The following is a 25,638-nucleotide window of genomic DNA, read 5'->3' as shown; positions in this document are numbered from 1 at the left end:
AAGATATAACAATTGTAAATATTTATGCACCCAACATAGGAGCACCTCAATACATAAGGCAAATACTAACAGCCATAAAAGGGGAAATCGACAGTAACACATTCATAGCAGGGAACTTTAACACCCCACTTTCACCAATGGACAGATCATCCAAAATGAAAATAAATAAGGAAACACAAGCTTTACATGATACATTAAACAAGATGGACTTAATTGATATTTATAGGACATTCCATCCAAAAACAACAGAATACACATTTTTCTCTAGTGCTCATGGAACATTCTCCAGGATAGATCATATCTTTGGTCACAAATCAAGCCTTGGTAAATTTAAGAAAATTGAAATTCTATCAAGTACCTTTTCCGACCACAACGCTATGAGACTAGATATCAATTACAGGAAAAGACCTGTAAAAAATACAAACACATGGAGACTAAACAATACACTACTTAAAAACGAAGTGATCACTGAAGAAATCAAAGAGGAAATAAAAAAATACCTAGAAACAAATGACAATGGAGACACGATGACCCAAAACCTATGGGATGCAGCAAAAGCAGTTCTAAGAGGGAAGTTTATAGCAATACAAGCCCACCTTTAGAAACAGGAAACATCTCGAATAAACAACCTAACCTTGCACCTAAAGCAATTAGAGAAAGAAGAACAAAAACCCCAAAGTTAGCAGAAGGAAAGAAATCATAAAAATCAGATCAGAAATAAATGAAAAAGAAATGAAGGAAACAATAGCAAAGATCAATAAAACTAAAAGCTGGTTCTTTGAGAAGATAAACAAAATAGATAAACCATTAACCAGACTCATCAAGAAAAAAAGGGAGAAGACTCAAATCAATAGAATTAGAAATGAAAAAGGAGAAGTAACAACTGACACTGCACAAATACAAAAGATCATGAGAGATTACTACAAGCAACTCTATGCCACTAAAATGGACAACCTGGGAGAAATGGACAAATTCTTAGAAATGCACAACCTGCCAAGACTGAATCAGGAAGAAATAAAAATATGAACAGACCAATCACAAGCACTGAAATTGAAACCGTGATTAAAAATCTTCCAACAAACAAAAGCCCAGGACCAGATCGCTTCACAGGCACATTCTATCAAACATTTAGAGAAGAGCTAACACCTATCCTTCTCAAACTCTTCCAAAATATAGCAGAGAGAGGAGCACTCCCAGACTCATTCTACGAGGCCACCATCACCCCGATACCAAAACTAGACAAGGATGTCACAAAGAAAGAAAACTACGGGACAATATCACTGATGAACATAGATGCCAAATCCTCAACAAAATACTAGCAAACAGAATCCAACAGCACATTAAAAGGATCATACACCATGATCAAGCGGGGTTTATTCCAGGAATGCAAGGATTCTTCAATATATGCAAATCAATCAACGTGATACACCATATTAACAAGTTGAAGGAGAAAAACCATATGATCATCTCAATAGATGCAGAGAAAGCTTTCGACAAAATTCAACACCCATTTATGAAAAAAACCCTGCAGAAAGTAGGCAAAGAGGAAACTTTCCTCAACATAATAAAGGCCATATATGACAAACCCACAGCCAACATCATCCTGAATGGTGAAAAACTGAAAGCATTTCCACTAAGATCAGGAACAAGACAAGGCTGCCCACTCTCACCGCTCTTATTCAACATAGTTTTGGAAGTTTTAGCCACAGCAATCAGAGAAGAAAAGGAAATAAAAGGAATCCAAATCGGAAAAGAAGAAGTAAAGCTGTCACTGTTTGCAGATGACATGATACTATACATAGAGAATCCTAAAGATGCTACCAGAAAACTACTAGAGCTAATCAATGAATTTGGTAAAGTAGCAGGATACAAAATTAATGCACAGAAATCTCTGGCATTCCTGTACACTAATGATGAAAAATCTGAAAGTGAAATCAAGAAAACACTCCCATTTACCATTGCAAGAAAACGAATAAAATATTTAGGAATAAACCTACCTAAGGAGACAAAAGACCTGAAGAAATTATAAGAAAATTATAATTAATTATAATTATAATTATAATGCAGAAAATTATAAGACACTGATGAACGAAATTAAAGATGATACAAATAGATGGAGAGATATACCATGTTCTTGGATTGGAAGAATCAACATTGTGAAAATGACTATACTATCCAAAGCAATCTACAGATTCAATGCAATCCCTATCAAACTACCACTGGCATTTTTCACAGAACTAGAGCAAAAGATTTCACAATTTGTAGGGAAACACAAAGGACCCCGAATAGCCAAAGCAATCTTGAGAACGAAAAATGGAGCTGGAGGAATCAGGCTCCCTGACTTCAGACTATACTACAAAGCTACAGTAATCAAGACAGTATGGTACTGGCACAAAAACAGAAAGATAGATCAATGGAACAGGATAGAAAGCCCAGAGATAAACCCATGCACATATGGTCACCTTATCTTTGATAAAGGAGGCAGGAATGTACAGTGGAGAAAGGACAGCCTCTTCAATAAGTGGTTCTGGGAAAACTGGACAGGTACATGTAAAAGTATGAGATTAGATCACTCCCTAACACCATACAAAAAACTAAGCTCAAAATGGATTAAAGACCTAAATGTAAGGCCAGAAACTATCAAACTGTAAGAGGAAAACATAGGCAGAACACTATGACATAAATCACAGCAAGATCCTTTTTGACCTACCTCCTAGAGAAATGGAAATAAAAACAAAAATAAACAAATGGGACCTAATGAAACTTCAAAGCTTTTGCACAGCAAAGGAAACCATAAACAAGATCAAATACAACCCTCAGAATGGGAGAAAATATTTGCAAATGAAGCAACTGACAAAGGATTAATCTCCAAAATTTATAAGCAGCTCAATAACAAAAAAACAAACAACCCAATCCAAAAATGGGCAGAAGACCTAAATAGACATTTCTCCAATGAAGGTATACAGACTGCCAACAAACACATGAAAGAATGCTCAACATCATTAATCATTAGAGAAATGCAAATCAAAACTACAATGAGATATCATCTCACACCAGTCAGAATGGCCATCATCAAAAAATCTAGAAAGAATAAATGCTGGAGAGGGTGTGGAGAAAAGGGAACCCTCTTGCACTGTTGGTGGGAATGTAAATTGATACAGCCACTGTGGAGAACAGTATGGAGGTTCCTTAAAGAACTACAAATAGCACTACCATATGACCCAGCAATCCCACTACAGGGCATATACCCTGAGAAAACCATAATGCAAAAGGAATCACGTACCAAAATATTCATTGCAGCTCTATTTACAATAGTCCGGAGGTGGAAACAACGTAAGTGTCCATCATTGGATGAATGGATAAAGAAGATGTGGCACATATATACAATGGAATATTACTCAGCCATAAAAAGAAACGAAATTGAGCTATTTGTAATGATGTGGATAGACCTAGAGTCTGTCATACAGAGTGAAGTAAGTCAGAAAGAGAGAGACAAATATCGAATGCTAACACATATATATGGAATTTAAGAAAAAAAATGTCATGAAGAACCTGGGGTAAGACAGGAATAAAGACACAGACCTACTAGAGAATGGACTTGAGGATATGGGGAGGGGTAAGGGTAAGCGGTGACAAAGCGAGAGAGAGGCATGGACATATATACACTACCAAACGTAAGGTAGATAGCTAGTGGGAAGCAGCCGCATAGCACAGGGAGATCAGCTCGTGCTTTGTGATCACCTGGAGGGGTGGGATAGGGACGGTGGGAGGGAGGGAGATGCAAGAGGGAAGAGATATGGGAACATATGTATATATATAGCTGATTCATTTTGTTATACAGCAGAAACTAACACACCATTGTAAAGCAATTATACTCCAATAAAGATGTTTTTTAAAAAAAAACAGTTTGGTAGTTTTTTTTATAAAACTAAACATGCAATTATCTTAAGATCCAGCAATTGCACTCTTGGGCATCTATCCCATAAAATGAAAACACATGTCCACACCAAAACCTGTACATGAATTTTTGTTAGCAGCTTTATTCTTAACAACCAAACGCTAGAAATATCCCAGATATCCTTCAACAGGTAAATGGTTAAAGAAACTGTGGTACATACACAGAATACTACTCAGTGATAAAAGGAACAACTGATAAACACAACTACCTGGATAAATCTCCAGAGAATTATGCCAAGTGAAAAAAAAATCCCAAGAGGTACATACTTTATGATTCCATTTATCTAATATTTTCAAAGTAATAAATTTTTAGATATAGAGAACAGGAATTAGGATGTGGTGAGGAACGGCAAGATGGGGTGGGGGGAGGTGCAGAGGTTGATGGGAAGGAGGTAAGTGTGGTTATAAAAGGGCAACAGGAGGGATCCTTGTGATAATGGGACTGTTCCATATCTTTACTGTCATGGTGGTCACAGTAACCTACACATGTAATGAACTGTATAGACGAAATGCACACACGCAAATGGTACAAGTAAAACTGGGAAAATCTGATCAGTATGTTACATTAATGTTAATATCCTGGTTGCACTATTATACTATAGTTTTGCAATGTTACCAATGGGAAGGTGGGTAAAGGGTACACAGGATCTCTCTCTGTATTATTTCTTATAGCTGCATGTAAATGTACAAGTATTTCCATAAAAATTTCAATTAACAATAAAAGGAAAGAGAGGGTTTACTTTCCTCAGTAACTAGGAGAGGTTCTACTCAGGTGCCTTTTATAAGGTATTAAGTATGAACATGAATACAGACGAGCAATGAATGACTGAAGTCTCACAGAAATGAGATGGAAGATAGTCCTATAAATGACAAAACAAACATCTCTGTTTCAATTATCAAACACAAGTGAAGAAGAAAAGGTGGTCTAAATTAACCATTAATCCATGTGAACTGACCTGGTCTCCCCCCAAACTCTAGCAGTTTGTTACCATTCTCTTCTTTGGAATGCCAAATACATAGTTAGGAAAGCAAAGAATTTGGCCTTCAACTGGCCAAGCTTGTCACTTTGTCACAGTGGAGTTCCCAGGTCAAATTCCGGCATCCTGGGGCCTGGTTAATGAGGGAGTGAAAATGCCTACCTCTCCCTTCTTTTTGCTTTGCAGAACCCCCCCCACACACACACAAAGCTGGCTCTGCCCTTTCTACAACTGTAGGAACAGGATAAACTCAGGAAATGACCCAAGAAGTCCCTTTACATTTGTACTAGTGCGTATCTGGAATCCTGTTCTTGGGAGACTGGTCTGCTAAAGGGTCCTGCCTGAATAATGCACAGAGAAAAATCTGCTGCCTCCAGAAAAAGCCAAACTGGATGCCAACAAGGAAAAGAGAAGCTTCCCACTGCATGGCACAACAGGCCACAGAGAGGCTTTGAGTCACAACTTGCATGGTGACATCTTCAGGCTGTCCTGGCTGCTTTGTATAAACCATGTATCCTGAGAGGCTTATCGCCGATTTAAGTCACAAAAGTAAATGCCTTTCTTCCTCCTTTATATTCACTCTTGCTAAAATAAATATTTTTTTCCCACAGGGGTGGTGGAAAACACTCGTGAGTAGCATTCCAAAGATGATTCTCCCAAACTGTGTCTATCCCCGCTAGTTTCTAGGCATGGCTGCTACAGGTAGACAGGGGCAATCGACAGGCACCTACTCATGGCCTGCCCTGGGTAAGGAGGGGCAACCCAAAGGGCATCAATCCTAGTTTCCCAGTCAGCTGAGGAATGTTACAACCACACATAAAGAATGAAAAACACAACATAGCCAATAAGCCAGTAAATGAATGGTCTGGACAATATGAGTGTTCAGGGTTATGGAGCCAGAGAGATGGCTCCTGCTGAGATGATCAGGGAAGGCTTTAATGAGGAGGGGGGATTAGAGCCAGGTTTCGAGGGAAGACTAGGATCTGGATGGGAAGAGGAAGAGGTATGAGAATGCTGTTGGGGAAGGGGGCAAGTAAACCAATAGTTGAGTGGAAAAGTCCAAAATATATTCAAAGGACAGACAGTGAGCTTACTGGTTTAACTGGAGTGTTAGGTTTGTTTTCCATTATGAAAAAGAAGATTGTTAAGAAAGAATGGTACTGTTTGAATTTTTACAATGATAATATACTCGTGTTACTTGTATAATTAAAAAACACAGGAGAATTTCCAAGATGGCAGAAGAGTAAGATGTGGAGATCACCTTCCTCCCCACAGATACACCAGAAATACATCTACACGTGCAACAGCTCCTACAGAACACCTACTGAACGCCGGCAGAAGACCTCAGACCTCCCAAAAGGCAAGAACCCCCCCACGTACCTGGGTAGGGCAAAAGAAAAAAGAGTAAACAGAGACAAAAGAATAGGGACGGGACCTGCACCAGTGGGAGGGAGTCGTCAAGGAGAAAACGTTTCCACACACTAGGAAGCCCCTTCACGGGCGGAGACTGCGGGTGGTGGAGGGGGAAGCTTCGGAGCCATGGAGGAGAGCACAGCAACAGGGGTGCAGAGGGCAAAGCGGGGAGATTCCCGCACAGAGGATCAGGGCCAACCGGCACTCACCAGTCGGAGAGGCTTGTCTGCTCACTGGCCGGCGCGGGCGGGGCTGGGAGCTGAGGCTCGGGCTTCGGTCGGAGCGCCAGGAGAGAACTGGGGTTGGCGGCGAGAACACAGCCTGCAGGGGGTTAGTGTGCCACGGCTGGCCGGGAGGGAGTCCGGGGAAAAGTCTGGAGCTGCCGAAGAGGCAGGAGACTTTTTCTTCCCTCTTTGTTTCCTGGTGCGTGAGGAGAGGGGATTAAGAGCGCCGCTTAAAGGAGCTCCAGAGACAGGCGCGAGCCGCGGCTAAGAGCGCGGACCTCAGAGACGGGCAGGAGACGCTAGGGCTGCTGCTGCCGCCACCAAGAAGCCTGTGTGCGAGCACAGGTCACTCTCCACAACCCCCTTCCGGGGAGCCTCTGCAGCCCGCCACTGCCAGGGTCCCGGGATCCAGGGACAACTCCCCCGGGAGAACGCACAGCGTGCCTCAGGCTGGTGCAATATCATACCAACCTCTGTCACCGAAGGCTCACCCCGCGCTCCGTACCCCTCTCTGCCCCCGGCCTGAGTGAGCCAGAGCCCCCGAATCAGCGGCCCCTTTAACCCCATCCTGTCTGAGTGAAGAACAGACGCCCTCCGGTGACCTACACGCAGAGGCGGGGCCAAATCCAAAGCTGAGCCCCTGGGAGCTGTGAGAACAAAGAAGAGAAAGGGAAATCTCTCCCAGCAGCCTCAGAAGCAGCGGATTAGAGCTCCACAATCAACTTGATGTACCCTGCATCTGTGGAATACATGAATACACAACGAATCATCTCAAATTGAAGAGGTGGACTTTGAGAGCAAGATTTATGATTTTTTCCCCTTTTCCTCTTTTTGTGAGTGTGTATGTGTATGCTTCTGTGTGAGATTTTGTTTGTATAGCTTTGCTTCCACCATTTGTCCTAGGGTTCTATCTGTCTGTATTTTTTTTTATTTTATTTTTTCTCTTAATAATCATTTTTTTATTTTAATAACTTTATTTTATTTTATCTTCTTTGTTTTTTGCCTTCCTTCCCTCCCTCCCTCCCTCCCTCCCTCCTTTCTTTCTCCTTCTCCTTCTCCTTCTTCTCCTTCTCCTTCTCCTTCTTCTACTAATTCTTTCTTTCTACTTTTTCTCCCTTTTATTCTGAGCTGTGTGGATGAAAGGCTCTTGGTGCTGCAGCCAGGAGTCAGTGCTCTGCCTCTGAGGTGGGAGAGCGAACTTCAGGACACCGGTCCACAAGAAACCTCCCAGCTACACATAATATCAAATGGCAAAAATCTCCCAGAGATCTCCATCTCAACACCAGCACCCAGCTTCACTCAACGACCAGCAAGCTACAGTGCTGAACATCCTATTCCAAACAACTAGCAAAACAGGAACACTACCCCACCTGTTAGCAGAGAGGCTGCCTAAAATCATAATAAGTCCACAGACACCCCAAAACACACCACCAGACGTGGACCTGCCCACCAGAAAGACAAAATCCAGCCTCATCCACCAGAACACAGGCACTAGTCCCCTCCACCAGGAAGCCTACACAACCCACTGAACAAACCTTAGCCACTGGGGACAGACACCAAAAACAACGTGAACTTCGAACCTGCAGCCTGCAAAAAGGAGACCCCGAACACAGTAAGATAAGCAAAATGAGAAGACAGGAAAACACACAGCAGATGAAGGAGCAAGATAAAAACCCACCAGACCTAACAAATGAAGAGGAAATAGGCATTCTACCTGAAAAAGAATTCAGAATAATGATAGTAAAGATGATCCAAAACCTTGGAAATAGAATAGACAAAATGCAAGAAACATTTAACAAGGACCTAGAAGAACTAAAGATGAAACAAACAACGATAAACAACACAATAAATGAAATGAAAAATACTCTAGATGGGATCAATAGCAGAATAACTGAGGCAGAAGAACGGATAAGTGACCTGGAAAATAAAATAGTGGAAATAACTACTGCAGAGCAGAATAAAGAAAAAAGAATGAAAAGAACGGAGGACAGTCTCAGAGACCTCTGGGACAACATTAAACGCACCAACATTCGAATTATAGGGGTTCCAGAAGAAGAAGAGAAAAAGAAAGGGACTGAGAAAATATTTGAAGGGATTATAGTTGAAAACTTCCCTAACATGGGAAAGGAAATAGTTAATCAAGTCCAGGAAGCACAGAGAGGCCCATACAGGATAAATCCAAGGAGAAATACGCCAAGACACATATTAATCAAACTGTCAAAAATTAAATACAAAGAAAACATATTAAAAGCAGCAAGAAAAAAACAACAAATAACACACAAGGGAATCCCCATAAGGTTAACAGCTGATCTCTCAGCAGAAACTCTGCAAGCCAGAAGGGACTGGCAGGACATATTTAAAGTGATGAAGGAGAAAAACCTGCAACCAAGATTACTCTACCCAGCAAGGATCTCATTCACATTTGATGGAGAAATTGAAACCTTTACAGACAAGCAAAACCTGAGAGAGTTCAGCACCACCAAACCAGCTCTACAACAACTGCTAAAGGAACTTCTCTAGGCAAGAAACACAAGAGAAGGAAAAGACCTACAATAACGAACCCAAAACAATTAAGAAAATGGGAATAGGAACATACATATTGATAATTACCCTAAACGTAAATGGACTAAATGCTCACACCAAAAGACACAGATTGGTTGAATGGATACAAAAACAAGACCCTTATATATGCTGTCTAGAAGAGACCCACTTCAGACCTAGAGACACATACAGACTGAAAGTAAGGGGATGGAAAAAGATATTTCATGCAAATGGAAACCAAAAGAAAGCTGGAGTAGCAATTCTCATATCACACAAAATAGACTTTAAAATAAAGACTATTAGAAGAGACAAAGAAGGACACTACATAATGATCAAGGGATCGATCCAAGAAGAAGATATAACAATTGTAAATATTTATGCACCCAACATAGGAGCACCTCAATACATAAGGCAAATACTAACAGCCATAAAAGGGGAAATCGACAGTAACACATTCCTAGTAGGGAACTTTAACACCCACTTTCACCAATGGACAGATCATCCAAAATGAAAATAAATAAGGAAACACAAGCTTTACATGATACATTAAACAAGATGGACTTAATTGATATTTATAGGACATTCCATCCAAAAACAACAGAATACACATTTTTCTCTAGTGCTCATGGAACATTCTCCAGGATAGATCATATCTTGGGTCACAAATCGAGCCTTGGTAAATTTAAGAAAATTGAAATTGTATCAAGTATCTTTTCCGACCACAGCACTATGAGACTAGGTATCAATACAAGAAAAGATCTGTAAAAAATACAAACACATGGAGGCTAAACAATACACTACTTAATAACGAAGTGATCACTGAAGAAATCAAAGAGGAAATAAAAAAATACCTAGAAACAAATTACAATGGAGACACGACTACCCAAAATCTATGTGATGCAGCAAAAGCAGTTCTAAGAGGGAAGTTTATAGCAATACAATCCTACCTTAAGAAACAGGAAACATCTCGAATAAACAACCTAACCTTGCACCTAAAGCAATTAGAGAAAGAAGAATAAAAACCCCAAAGTTAGCAGAAGGAAAGAAATCATAAAAGTCAGATCAGAAATAAATGAAAAAGAAATGAAGGAAACAATAGCAAAGATCAATAAAACTAAAGCTGGTTCTTTGAGAAGATAAACAAAATTGATAAACCATTAGCCAGAGTCATCAAGAAAAAAAGGGAGAAGACTCAAATCAATAGAATTAGAAATGAAAAAGGAGAAGTAACAACTGACACTGCACAAATACAAAAGATCATGAGAGATTACTACAAGCAACTCTATGCCACTAAAATGGACAACCTGGGAGAAATGGACAAATTCTTAGAAATGCACAACCTGCCAAGACTGAATCAGGAAGAAATAAAAATATGAACAGACCAATCACAAGCACTGAAATTGAAACTGTGATTAAAGATCTTCCAACAAACAAAAGCCCAGGACCAGATGGCTTCACAGGCGCATTCTATCAAACATTTAGAGAATAGCTAACACCTATCCTTCTCAAACTCTTCCAAAATACAGCAGAGGGAGGAACACTCCCAAATTCATTCTACGAGGCCACCATCACCCCGATACCAAAACTAGACAAGGATGTCACAAAGAAAGAAAACTACGGGACAATATCACTGATGAACATAGATGCAAAAATCCTCATCAAAATACTAGCAAACAGAATCCAACAGCACATTAAAAGGATCATACACCATGATCAAGTGGGGTTTATTCCAGGAATGCAAGGATTCTTCAATATACGCAAGTCAATCAATGTGATACACCATATTAACAAATTGAAGGAGAAAAACCATATGATCATCTCAATAGATGCAGAGAAAGCTTTCGACAAAATTCAACACCCATTTATGATAAAAATCCTGCAGAAAGTAGGCATAGAGGGAACTTTCCTCAACATAATAAAGGCCATATATGAAAAACCCACAGCCAACATCATCCTCAATGGTGAAAAACTGAAAGCATTTCCACTAAGATCAGGAACAAGACAAGGTTGCCCACTCTCACCACTCGTATTCAACATAGTTTTGGAAGTTTTAGCCACAGCAATCAGAGAAGAAAAGGAAATAAAAGGAATCCAAATCAGAAAAGAAGTAAAGCTGTCACTCTTTGCAGATGACATGATACTATACATAGAGAATCCTAAACTTGCTACCAGAAAACTACTAGAGCTGATCAATGAGTTTGGTAAAATTGCAGGATACAAAATTAATGCACAGAAATCTCTGGCATTCCTATACACTAATGATGAAAAATCTGAAAGTGAAATCAAGAAAACACTCCCATTTACTATTGCAACAAAAAGAATAAAATATCTAGGAATAAACCTACCTAAGGAGACAAAAGACCTGTATGCAGAAAATTATAAGACACTGATGAACGAAATTAAAGATGATACAAATAGATGGATTGGTTTGGAAGAATCAACATTGTGAAAATGACTCTACTACCCAAAGCAATCTACAGATTCAATGCAATCCCTATCAAACTACCACTGGCATTTTTCACAGAACTAGAACAAAAAATTTCACAATTTGTATGGAAACACAAAAGACCCCGAATAGCCAAAGCAATCTTGAGAACAAAAAATGGAGCTGGAGGAATCAGGCTCCCTGACTTCAGACTATACTACAAAGCTACAGTAATCAAGACAGTATGGTACTGGCACAAAAACAGGAATATAGATCAATGGAACAGGATAGAAAGCCCAGAGATAAACCCACACACCTATGGTCACCTTATCTTTGATAAAGGAGGCAGGAATGTACAGTGGAGAAAGGACAGCCTCTTCAATAAGTGGTTCTGGGAAAACTGGACAGGTACATGTAAAAGTATGAGATTAGATTACTCCCTAACACCATACAGAAAAATAAGCTCAAAATGGATTAAAGACCTAAATGTAAGGCCAGAAACTATCAAACTCTTAGAGGAAAACATAGGCAGAACACTCTATGACATAAATCACAGCAAGATCCTTTTTGACCCACTTCCTAGAGAAATGGAAATAAAAACAAAAATAAACAAATGGGACCTAATGAAACTTCAAAGCTTTTACACAGCAAAGGAAACCATAAACAAGATCAAATACAACCCTCAGAATGGGAGAAAATATTTGCAAATGAAGCAACTGACAAAGGATTAATCTCCAAAATTTATAAGCAGCTCAATAACAAAAAAACAAACAACCCAATCCAAAAATGGGCAGAAGACCTAAATAGACATTTCTCCAATGAAGGTATACAGACTGCCAACAAACACATGAAAGAATGCTCAACATCATTAATCATTAGAGAAATGCAAATCAAAACTACAATGAGATATCATCTCACACCAGTCAGAATGGCCATCATCAAAAAATCTAGAAAGAATAAATGCTGGAGAGGGTGTGGAGAAAAGGGAACCCTCTTGCACTGTTGGTGGGAATGTAAATTGATACAGCCACTGTGGAGAACAGTATGGAGGTTCCTTAAAGAACTACAAATAGCACTACCATATGACCCAGCAATCCCACTACAGGGCATATACCCTGAGAAAACCATAATGCAAAAGGAATCACGTACCAAAATATTCATTGCAGCTCTATTTACAATAGTCCGGAGGTGGAAACAACGTAAGTGTCCATCATTGGATGAATGGATAAAGAAGATGTGGCACATATATACAATGGAATATTACTCAGCCATAAAAAGAAATGAAATTGAGCTATTTGTAATGAGGTGGATAGACCTAGAGTCTGTCATACAGAGTGAAGTAAGTCAGAAAGAGAAAGAGAAATACCATATGCTAACACATATATATGGAATTTAAGAAAAAAAATGTCATGAAGAACCTAGGGGTAAGACAGGAACAAAGACACAGACCTACTAGAGAATGGACTTGAGGATATGGGGAGGGGGAAGGGTAAGCTGTGACAAAGTGAGAGAGAGGCATGGACATATATACACTACCAAACGTAAGGTAGATAGCTAGTGGGAAGCAGCCGCATAGCACAGGGAGATCAGCTCGGTGCTTTGTGATCACCTGGAGGGGTGGGATAGGGAGGGTGGGAGGGAGGGAGTCGCAAAAGGTAAGAGATATGGGAACATATGTATATGTATAACTGATTCATTTTGTTATACAGCAGAAACTAACACACCATTGTAAAGCAATTATACTCCAATAAAGATGTAAAAAATAAATAAATAAAGTAAATTAAAAAAAAAATCTCCACCATCCGGCAAATATGGGACAAAAAAAAAAAAAACACTAAAAAGTTTTAAAGAAAGGTATGCTAAGTCTGAGGAGAGCATCTAGACTCACAGGTTTGAGTCTCCGGCTGGTGTGGCAAACAAAGTTTCCTGGTTCCCAGCAGCCATTAATTGCTCCCTTTTCTCTTTCCCAGCTCTAAAAATAGATGGTGAAAAATCAAGCTCCCAATGTCCCTTGTAGCAAAGGATAGCCATGTGACTTAAGTTTAGCCAATAAGATGTAGGGCAGAAACCTAATGGGGGACTGAGAAACATTTTGTTTTCTGATATAAGAGCCTTCCCCCACCCCTCCTTCCTGCTTGTCTTGAACACCATTGTAAGAAGTTGCGATGTCCGGAACTGAGGCAACCATCTTGCAACCATGAGGTCACAAGCCTAAGAAAGTAAAGCCAACATTCTGAAGATGGCAAAATGGAGAGAGAAAAAGAATCTGAGTGTCCTAAGTGACATAGCTATAAAGTTCAGGACAGAATACAAAAATGACCGAAGTTAGGTGTTTGTTCCTTGAATAGGCAAAGTGACTCTAATTTCTGAAATGCAAATTAACATGTAGGAATAGCAATGGAGTTTTATGTCATTTCCAAAGTTATGAATAGCAGCTTCAAGAAGTGGCCCAGGGCTTCTCTGGTGGCGCAGTGGTTGGGAGTCCGCCTGCCGATGCAGGGGACACGGGTTCATGCCCCGGTCCGGGAAGATCCCACATGCTGCAGAGTGGCTGGGCCCGTGAGCCATGGCCGCTGAGCCTGCATGTCCAGAGCCTGTGCTCCTCAACGGGAGAGGCCACAACAGTGAGAGGCCCGCGTACTGCCAAAAAAAAAAAAAAAAAAAAAAAAAAAAAGTGACCCAGTCTTAAATCATGTGATTTCAAGGACATTTCAATAGTTACCAGGAACAAGTAACAGAAAACTAAATCAAAACCATCCTGTGATCTGGCACAGTAAACACCTATTGTTTGTCCAGCAATTCCCCACCACCAACTCCTTTCTTTGGCTATTTATTTTTTTAACAGTTTCACTGAGGTATAATTTATATGTCATATGGTAGTTCTAATTTTAGTTTTTTTGAGGAACCTCCATACTGTTTTCCATAGTGGCTTACATTCCCACCAAGAGTGTACAAAGGGTTCCCTTTTCTCCATATCCTTGCCAACATTTGTTACTTGTGTTCTATTTGATTATAGCATTCTAAGAGGTGTGAGGTGATATCTCATTGTAGTTTTGATTTGCATTTCTCTGATGATCAGCAATGTTGAGCATATTTTTCATGTGCCTGTTGGCCATCTGTATGTCTTCTTTGGAAAAATGTCTTATTTATGTCTATTCTGCCCATTTTTAAATTGGGTTATTTGTTTTTTTGATATTGAGTTACACGAGCTGTTTATATATTTTGGATATTAGTCCCTTAACTGAGTATAGAGCCAAAGAAAATGAAAACACTAATTCAAAAAGATACATGCACCCTAATGTTCATAGCAGCATTATTTACAATAGTCAAGATGTAGAAGCAAACTGTGTCTATCATAAATTTCAATCATTTAAAATATACAATACAAAGGAGTGTACTATGATTACAAATTGCACAATCTTCGCCATAATCTAATTTCAGAACACTTTCATCATCCCAAAAAGAAACCCCATACCCATTAGCAGTTGCTCCCCACTTCCTCCCTTCCCCCACACAGGTCTAGGCAACGATTCATCTTTCTGTCACTATAGATTTGCCTATTCTGTACATTTCACATAAATGGGATCATACAATATATAGTCTTTTGCATATCGCTTGTGGTATAATGTTTTTGAGGTTCATCTATGTTGTGGTATGTATCAATATTTCATTCCTTGTTCTGGCCAAATAATATTCCATTGTATTGATATACCACATTTTGTTTATCCATTCACCAGCTGATGGACATTTGGGTTGTTTCTACTTTTTGGCTACCATGAATAATGCTGTTATGAACATTCATGTACACATTTTTTGTGGACATATGTTTTCTTTTCTCTTGGGTCTATACCTAGGAGTGCTGTATCATATAGTAACTCTATGTTTAAACTTTCGTGGAACTGCAGACTTTTCCATAGCAGCAGCACTATTATACATTCCTACCAGCAACATAAGAGGGTTTCAATTACTACACATCCTTGGCAACACTTGGTATTGTCTGTTTTGTTATAGCCATTCTAGTGAGTGTGAAGTAATATCTCATTGTGGTTTTAATTTCCATCTCTCTAATGACTAATGATATTGAGCATCTTTTCATGTGTTTATTGGATATTTGAGCGTCTTTGGAGTAATGTCTACTCAGATCTTTTGCCCATTTTTAACTGGATTATTTATCTCTTTATTGTTGAGTTTTTAGAGTTCTTTATATATACTGGATATAAATCCCTCATCATATATATGCTTTGCAACTATTTTCTCCCTGTAAAATAACTGTAGTTGCCTTTTCAGTTTTTTGATGGTTTCTTCTGAAGCACAACTTTGGCTATTTATTTCAGCATTATTTATAACAGCAAAAGCCTGGAAATAATACAACTATACATCAAGAGGGGATGAGTTAAACAAACTATGGTATGTCCACACAATGGAGTACTATGTAGCTACAAACGGAATACACATTCCAATGGAATGAGTATAGCTCTGCATATGACTATTAAGAAATCTCCAAGATATACCTGTTAAAACGAAAAATGGAAGGTGCAAGAGAATACGTAGAGTATGCTATCATTTATTTAATAAGAGGCCATGTAAATATAGTTAAGAATTTGCTATTTTAAAAAACAAAAACAAAAAAGGAAGGGTAACCCAAGCTAAATAGTTTTTTTTTTTAATGTTACTTCTAGAGTGAGTGAGGGAGGGAACAAGACTGAAGGGACAGGGAGAAAAGCTAGGACTTGTCTGAATGCACCTCACTTTGTAAATTTGACTTTGAAACCACAGAAATGTTTTACTTTTACATTATAATAAAAAAAAATTTAAGTTAAAACTGAAAAGCAACAATCAACCTAACTGGGTATTGAGTTGGTGACTTAACCATACTTAAATGAAATTAAAACCCAATAATTTGACCATACATTCCTAGGGGGATAAATCCTAAAAACAGTAAGAAATACAAAGAAATCTTAACCTATTTTCAAAACTCAAATTGTTAATAATAACGTTATTATTACTCAAAAACTATTATATGGATATATATTTTTATTTATGGTAGGATAAAGCAAGTAATGTCCTTATGAATCAAGATTTCAATGTAAGTAAAAGATAAATAATGAAAGAAGTTAAATAAAATTCCTATAATCCTTACTTAGCATTTCAAATATCAGTGTGGATTCATGTGGTATTTTATCTTTAAAAATGTATACATATTTTCTAGCCTTGTTTTAAGAGAATGAAAATTCAAGCCATAGACTGGGAGAAAATATTTGTAAACCACATATCCAACAACGGACTTGTATCCGGAATATATAAAGAACTCTCAAAACTCAACAGTAAGGAAACAACTCAATTAAAGATGGGCAAAAGACACAAACACACATTTCACCAAAGAGGATATACGGATGGCAAATAAGCACATGAAAAGATGTTCAACATCATTCCTAAGCCATTAGGGAAATAAAAGTTTAAATCAGGATGAGTTACCACTATACACCTATGAGATTGGCTAGAATCCAAACACTGCCCATGCCAAATGCTCTCGAGAATCCGGAAGAACAGGAACTCTCATTTGTTGCTGGTGAGAACGCAAAATGGTACAGCCACTTTGGAAGACTGTTCAGCAATTTCTTATAAAATTAAACATACACCTATGGCCAGTTCCAAATTTACATGAAAATCAAGGATCCTGCCATTCATAGGAAAGCAGTGAGCATTTTGCTGCAGTTTTCAACTTCTCACATATATAAGCAAAGCTTTCCTTGTTTAACAAGTATCAAGAGAAAGGTGAGAAATCTTCTCATTTCGGTTGAAAATGAAATCTGTGAGTGCTTATCTCAAATTTGACTCAGAATTACGTGTCTATGTGGCAAAATACAAGCATCGGTTTCACACTGAAGAGCTAATTTTTATTCTTTATTTTTAGTTTAAAAAATCATATTCTTGTGTATATAGGTCTACAAGGAGATTAAGATTATAATGATTGTATAACTGCCTATATTTGAGCCTGATCATGCCAGTCAGTAAAAAAACCTTAATTTTTAGGTCTCACATAAAATTGTGTCTTAGGCTCTATTTTTATTCATATTGCTTTGTCAATATGATTTTAGTAGCTTTGCTTATTTAACACTGTCTATATTTTCATGTTGTAAACAGCATTAATTAAAATGAATTTATAACCTTAATTTAAATTAAATCAACTGAACCTACTTTTTGAAAAAGTAAATCCCACCTTGGATTAAAACAGTTATTTAACAGAAATGTATGATGCTGCCTTATGAATTTTTTTAATGTATGAAAAGGAAACAAAGGAAAGCTAAGCTTAACTACCTGTTTGTTTCTCAAGAAAACCTGGCTAAAAGTCATTTTTTGTTTTAAATAAGGGAGAAAACTACTCTTGCTCATACCATTATACCACATTTCATACCTTACGGCACCCTCTACAGTAGAAACTCTGAGAGGATTTTTAGGCCTACTTGAATAAGGAGAAAAGAGGAGAAATCAAGTAGGAAATTTTACAATACAACAAGAAAGAAACCCTTGACATTTCCTCTAGTACACTCCCACTGGTGTTAGAGTTGAGATCCCTTGTGAGAAAAGGAAACCACACAGACTAGGTTAATTAATTTGCTGAAATCAACAAATCCACAGAAAACTATTACTCTTTACTCAAAAAGACAATTATTATTGGATCACTACATCTACAACTCATGGATCATGCTAAGGTACCATGGGCTATAGAAATCATCTTTATGCAGGAGTTCTCCAAGACCTGAAAATCATTTCAAAGGTTCCTCTGGGGTAAAAAGATTGTGGGATGATGAAAATATGTTGGAACTAGTTAGATAGAGGTGACAGTTGCAAAACACTGTGAATGTACTAAATGCCACTGAATTGTACACTTTGAAATGGTTAATGGTTTACTTTATGTTATGTGAATTGTACCTTAATAAAAAACAAAAAAACACTGAGAAAGGCTGACTAGGATCAGTTGAGACTTCCTGAAGGGTAAGAGACTAGATTTGGCCTTGAAGGATGTTGAAGATCAGAATTTAAATCAGAGGCAAGAACTGGTGGAGATGGCTCTAACGAGAGTGTTTTTCAAACGCTGACTGCCACAATAACAAACAGATTTTAGCGCAACCCAGTTCACGTACACACATGACAGAAACAAAAGTTCATGAAACAATACTTACTCTTCCCAAGCATAATACACTGATTCTTTTATTCTATTCTACCGTATTCTGTTTATTTTTTTTTTTCCTTTTTCTGTTTCCTAAATCCTGGTCATGATTCATTAAATTGATCTCACAAAATGAGTGACAAACTCTAATGGCCTGGGGTCTCAGGTTAAGGGCTTTGGACCTGATGCAGGTTATTTTAAGGCCATGGAATTGACCACTAAGAACATAGTCAGGAATCTGCCGGCAGAATTTTAGGCTGGAAAACCCTCTACCTTGTGAATAAAGTGATTGTTTTACGATTATATTTGTCACTGAGCTAAACTTAGATTGGCTTAGCTAACACCACACAATGAAATCAATATGTGTACTATGTAGTACTCATAGTTTTTCTCTCTCAGTTGTTTATCATTTAAATTGCTGGTAAATTTCCCAAAGAGTGATTTTTCCTACATTAATATATAGGCTTATAGTAATCTAGATAAAAATAAATTTCAAGGTATTTCTGTAAGAGAGACAGTTTCTAAATATGTTTTATTTTACTGTTGTGAATCAAAAAATTTCTTTTTCTTCTTAAGGAAACAGTTGCTTCACTATAAGTTAGAGGATGGACTATTTACGACAAACCCTCCTAAGATGGTGGCGAGGTAGCTTCATAAAAAACAGAAAGTGTGCTCCTCATTATTCATTAGAGACATTCAGGATCAGCTACACAACCATCTGTCTAAAATGCTGTAGAAAGGATTTTCAGCTTTGGCTGGAAGTGTCCCTTTTAACTTTAATATCCTATCATTCTTGACAATATGCCTGAGATTCTCTTAGCTCAATACAAATCCAGCATGTAAATTCTTGGAAAAAAGATACTTCGGGTCTGGAATTGTGATCTTTCCCTAAGGTTTGCAATTATTTCACATCAGAATAATTTTAACGTCATCAGTGATACAAATGCTTATATTTTAGAAAGCACAATACTTCTTGTATTTCAGATATAGAAGGAGAGGTTGCACATCACCTAGCTGTGGACAGAAACCAATCTATCGCTCCTGACTGACTACCAGCAGCTAATTAAGGGGGGGGAGCAAGTTCTTTTTTTAATTTCTAAGAAAAAGCGTAAAAGTTAGTTAGCTTGTGTTATAATTTTAAACCCAAACAGCCAGTAATTATGCTATCTCCAGGAGGCCAAGGTTTTTCTCTCAATAATTTAATTAAGCAGACAAAGCTCTGTAATAGGCAGGAGGGAGGCGGGGATAGAAAGGCCAGATTTGGCTTTACTGACTCTCTGACCATTCTGTGCCAGAGAACATCCAATCTTTTAACTAAGTGCAAGGTTTTAAAAATATCAATTTTTTGGCAACACATAGCACCTTTAACCCCAAGGCTAGTGTAACAATTTTTTTAATGCAGCCACCTGCTTTGGGCACATACTAGGACACTCAGTATATAAATACTGATTTGTTGAATGACAGCCCAAGGTATCTAATAAGTATACTGTCATTCTCTAGTTCTCACACACACACACCCTCCTATTGGTCTGAGGCATGAAGTAAATAAATATTTTTTTAAATACACTCACAAGTCTAGAAGCAGACCCACACATATTTTGGATACTTGACTTATGACAAAAGTAGCTCTGCGGAGAAGTGGAGAAAAGGTGGCCATTTCTAAAAAAACGTATTAAGGACAACAGAACCCAAATGGAGTTGCTTATGCTAAGCCCCATGTTACCAATCTGAAATTCAACTTAGTTACAGTTTCACCTCTCCCAGAAATAGAATCTTAAACCAATCAACCATGAGTCTCCTAATCAGCATTAGTTAGGTAATCTGCCTGAGAAACCCCTGCCATTCCCTATAAGGAAAGTAACCTTACAATAACCAATCCGATTTTTTGCCTAGTACAACTTCCCTACAAAATCTCTTGCCTTGTATAGCTCTTCAGAGCTCCTTTCCATCTGCCTGATTCATTAATCACTGAATAAAGCCAGTAAAGCTCTTCAAAATTTACTCAGAATTGTGTTCTTTAACAAATGGCTCTGGGTTAACTGAATATCCACATGGGGAAAAATACAACCTGACCCCTCTACCTCTTTTCATACACACACACGAAAATGTATTCTAGTTAGATTATAGGTCTAAACATGAAAGGTAAAAACAACGAAATTTCCAGATGACACAGGAAAATATCATCATGACTTGGTGTAAGGAACTATTTCTTAAATAGGAAACCAAAAGCACTAATTTAAAGGAAAAATTCTTCATCAGAAACATCATTAAGAGAGTAAAAAGGCCAACCACAGACTAAAAGACACTTATAACACAAATATCTGACAAAGGAGTCATATCCAAAATCTATGTAGAACTCCTACAAATCACTAAGAAAAGGGCAGGCAACCCACCAGAGATTAGACAAACGACAAATAGACACCACACAAAAGACACTATCCAAATGACCAATAAATGTGTGAAATGTGCTCAATTTCGTTAGGAATCAGAGAATCGTGGATTAAAACGACAGAGTCACACTACGCCCACTGACCAAAACAACTAAAATTTAAGAGACTAACAATATCAAGTGTTAGAAAGGCTATGGAGCAACAGGAACATAAAATGCTGGTGGGAATTTAAATTGGGATAAGCGCTGTGACAGCATCCACCAAAGCTGAACATAAGAATGCCATTTGAAAAATTAAAAATTAAAAAAATATATTAAAAAAAGAACTTTACTAAAAACAAAAAAAAAGAATACCATTTGATCTGGCAATTGTACTGAGAGACATGAACAGGAATAGTCCCAGCAAAGTATTCTTAATAACCCCAAACAAACCAAATCTCTATCAAGAGTAAAATGTGTATATAAATGATGTCATACTCATACAGTGGAATACTCTAGAGCAATGAAAACATACAAACTATCTCTAAAGACAGCCACATGAACAAATCCCACAATGTTGAGCTTAAAAAAAAAAAAAAGCCAGTCACAAAAGAATAAAAACCGGACATTTGCACTGACAGAAATTTCAAAAGCAAGCCAAACTGAACTATAGTGGTAGCAGCCAGCAGAGGGGTTGCCTTTGGAGAATAGAGAAGGGGTAAAGACCAGAAAGGGTCATAGGTAGGGTTGCCATGTAAAATACAAGCTGCTCAGTTAAATTTGAATTTCAGATAAACAACAAAGAATCTTTTAATATATGTAGATCCCATGCAATATCTGGGACATGTATTTTTACTTGGTAAATCCGGCAACCCTAGTCAACGTTGATGCTTTGGGAGTCCTGGTAATATTTTCTATTTTGATGTTCATTCTGTGATCATCCATTGTGCACTTTTCTGTATATGTGTTATACTTCACAAATTTTTAAAAAAGCAAAAGTACACTCAGTGCAGCCTTGCAGATTTTAAAATATCTCATTCAACCACTGTTCTTCCTTCCCACCCTTAGTCACTGCATGTGAGAGCTGTGGATCTGAAGTGTTGCTAGGCCCAAAGCTGTGGGATCTACGTTCAATTTTGATTACAATTACTTTTACACAGCATGCTTCTTTACTTCTGGAATCTTTTTTCATGCCCTGCCTTTCAGGGGTCTTACTTAATTTGTGTGACTGGCTTAATCTTACCAAAGGGCAACGTTAGGTTGGAAGGCCAGCCTCTACACGTCAGCCAAGAAATGCACAAACCAGTGGTCAAGAAACAAGTTGAACTGGCCAGCTAACCTGTGGGGGTCAGAGTGCAGTGGCCTGAAGCTATAAAGATAAGTGGTACTTTAGGGCCAACAACTTGGATGCAGACACTGTTCAGGATCCAGAAAGTCGAATGCTTCAATCTGCTGCCTGCTTTCTAAACTTAACAGAGGTTTACACAAATACCTTGAGTGGCTCCAGCAAGTTCCCTCCCATCAGTGTATTACTTACCTACTTCCTACAGACACAACTGGAAAACCCAAGTAAAGAGTAGTGACCAGTGCAAACAAAAACCTGAATCATTTTCCTGCTGTGGTTTAAATAAGATGCTATTTACTGGCAAAAGTTCTTGCATGCTCAGGGTTTTTAATGTTGTTGTGTTGTGTCGTTTGGTACTTTCATCTTGTTTCGAAATGAGCCATTCCCAATTCTAAATGAAGAAAGAACTCCAACTTTGGATCCTTCACTATAAAGTTTAGGATAAACTTTATAGGCAGGTGGAACCCTTATCTGCCCCCTACCAGCCTTGAGAGTGCCAGGTTTCTTCACTCTAATAGCAAACTCTTTCACAAAGGGTATTAAGGATCGTGATTAGGCTCCTGGGCTGTGGAGACTGGTTGCCTGGAGGGAACCCAGCTTCACCACTGAGATTGAGTAGCTCTGGCCAGTGAGTGACTGACTCATCACTCTGTGCCTCAGTTTCCTCCACTGAAAAATGGGAATTAAAAATAGTAGCTAATACAAAGGGCTGTTGGGAACATCTAACGCTGTGTAAGGTGATTAAAGCACAGCTCCTGGCACACCTTCAACGCTCAACGATGATTATCATCATCAACCTACCATCGGCTACCTTCGAGGGTCCTAACACCTATAAGGACTCTACTTCTGTATCTAACGTAGGAAAAGTATCCAGATGCAGTTGGGGAGAGGGGGAAGGGGAGGTAGAGAGTAAGGGTTCCACCAGCCTACAAATTTTGGTCCAAGCTGCGCCCCGTCCACGGAAGGCGAAGCAGCGTCACGAGGCCTCCAGTAGGGGCCGGGGGAGTGTCCACACCTGGACCCCAGACTGCGGCCGGGACCTCTGACCTCGGGCGCCCTCACTACTCACGTTGCGGTTGAAGCTGTGGCCCGGCAGCAGCGGCAGCGCCATGGCTCTGAGCGTCCGAGGGTCAAGGGGCCGAGAAGAGGGGCCGGCAGGCAGCTGCCACCCTGCAGCCGCGCCGTTTGACCCCCGACCCCACGTTACCTAGAGACCGAAATAGGTGTCACGAAAGGAGAAGGGGCTTCGACAGGCCGGGAGCTCGGGGCGGGGCCGGGGCGGGGCTAGGGGAAAAGCTCCCCGCCCGCACCTCCCCCCGCCCACCCCACCCACTCAGCCGGGTACGGGTCTCCCGAGGCTTTTCTCTCTACACACATTGTGCAAACACAAAGGCTGACGACCGCACCATTCCCCGCCCCCGGGGCTCGCTGGTTTAACCCTTGGATAGGGCTCAAAGCCTTTCATGTACTGAAGCTCCTCTGTTGCTTGCACATTTCTTGCCATTTGGTTATTAAATTTAGTTCAAACACACAGAAAAGTGCAGAAAATAAGATGACACCCGGGTGCTCACAGAAATGTAACACCAGTGAATGTTACATTTACATCAGCTTTAATTTTGTAATCAAAACGTTCCAGATGAATCCAAAGCCACACATACCCCCATCTGTCTCCCCACCCCCACCCGCGCGATCACCAGCACCGGAGAAAACCCATTCAGCGGTAACCACCATCCTCCGTCCTTCCTCTGTATCTTTTTATATTTGAACTAAACATTTGTAAGATGCTCGTTCCTGGTGCAATCATGGTGGCCAGGGGCCGCGTGAGTTGGCACAAAATGCAACCTCTGTCAGTCCATCATGCACCCAAGATGCCCAAGCCAGAAGCTCCTCTCCCCACGCCTACAGCTAATCCCTCCCTGAGTCCTACTCTACTGTTTGGACATGCTGGGTATCTCTCAGCCACCACCCCTTCTGTCTCAATCGAGACCCCATTATTTCTTGTCTGGTTTTCTTTTAAAACAAGCAAACAACAACAAAGAAAACAACTAAATAATCTTGCCTCCAGAGCCATCCTCTTATATAATTCATGATGCACCTGTTAACTCTTCTGCTTCAATATTCTTCTATCCTTCACGAGGCAGGCCAGCTCCTTAGCCCAGTCAGAGCCTATGTCAGGAGGCGCCCACGAACTCCCTCCATCCCTTTCTTTGCCCCGCTCCTCTACTCCAGCTCCGAGAAACCACTGGCAGTTTCCAAACCGGGCTCTGCAGTTTCTCCCCTCTGAGATTTTGCAAATGTCACCATCTGCTAGAAAACACCCTTCCTTCCTATCTTTAACCTGGGTAACCCCTTCTTGTCTTTCAGGACTTGGTTAAGTGTGGGAGAGAGATGTGGAAGACTTTGTCATTTCTGGGAAAACTTCCTCCACCTTCTCCAACTTCCCCATCTGTATTAGGTGCCCATTCTAATGGTGGCTTTTGTGGTACTGCATTGTAATCATGGTTTTACTTGACTCTCTTCAAATGCCCCCAAGTTCTTCCAGGGCAGGGACTCTAGCTCCTTTTTTATTCATTAAAAGCATACATTATTGGTTTTCTATATTTATAAATTTTACACTATGAATTTCTTTTTTAAAATTTATTTATTTTATTTATTTATCTTTGGCTGTGTTGGGTCTTCGTTGCTACGCGTGGGCTTTCTCTAGTTGCAGCTAGTGGGGGCTACTCTTCGTTGCGGTGCGCGGGCTTCTCATTGCAGTGGCTTCTCTTGTTGCAGAGCACAGGCTCTAGGCGTGCGAGCTTCAGTAGTTGTGGCACATGGGCTCAGTAGTTGTGGCTCCCTGGCTCTAGAGCGCAGGCTCAGTAGTTGTGGCGCACGGGCTTAGTTGCTCTGCGGCATGTGGGATCTTCCCGGACCAGGGCTCGAACCCGTGTCCCCTGCATTGGCAGGTGGATTCTTAACCACTGCACCGCCAGGGAAGCCCTACACTATAAATTTCTGCTACCTGCTTTTTTCACCTAAGATTTTGGTTTTGAGATTTCTACATGTTAACACATGTAGATCTATTTCATTCATTTTAAACGAATTGTATGATTATACCACAAATCACTGATGCCTCTGTTGTCATCTGTTGATGTCATCTGTTGATGACAATGAGGTTGTTTCCAATTTTTCAGTAGTTATCAACAATGCTGCAAAGAACAACCCTCTCCTGTTT

At 39.4% G+C, this 25,638-nt stretch overlaps 1 protein-coding gene across 1 annotated transcript in view; it reads right to left on the bottom strand.

Moving 5' to 3' along the window:
- Positions 1-23,656, bottom strand: part of EFHC2 (EF-hand domain containing 2) — a 203,224-nt gene extending 179,568 nt beyond the window's left edge. Inside the window, 1 exon segment of the mRNA XM_060137356.1 lies at positions 23,491-23,656. Coding sequence (XP_059993339.1) covers positions 23,491-23,532 — 42 coding nt within the window. The 5' untranslated portion in view covers positions 23,533-23,656.
- Positions 23,657-25,638: the final 1,982 nt, after the last annotated feature.

The sequence above is a fragment of the Lagenorhynchus albirostris genome, chromosome X (genome assembly GCF_949774975.1).
Source record: "Lagenorhynchus albirostris chromosome X, mLagAlb1.1, whole genome shotgun sequence".
In the NCBI taxonomy this organism is placed as follows: Eukaryota; Metazoa; Chordata; class Mammalia; order Artiodactyla; family Delphinidae; genus Lagenorhynchus; species Lagenorhynchus albirostris.
The sequence above is the reverse complement of the archived record's forward strand: the minus strand, read 5'-3'. Positions and strand labels throughout refer to the sequence as shown.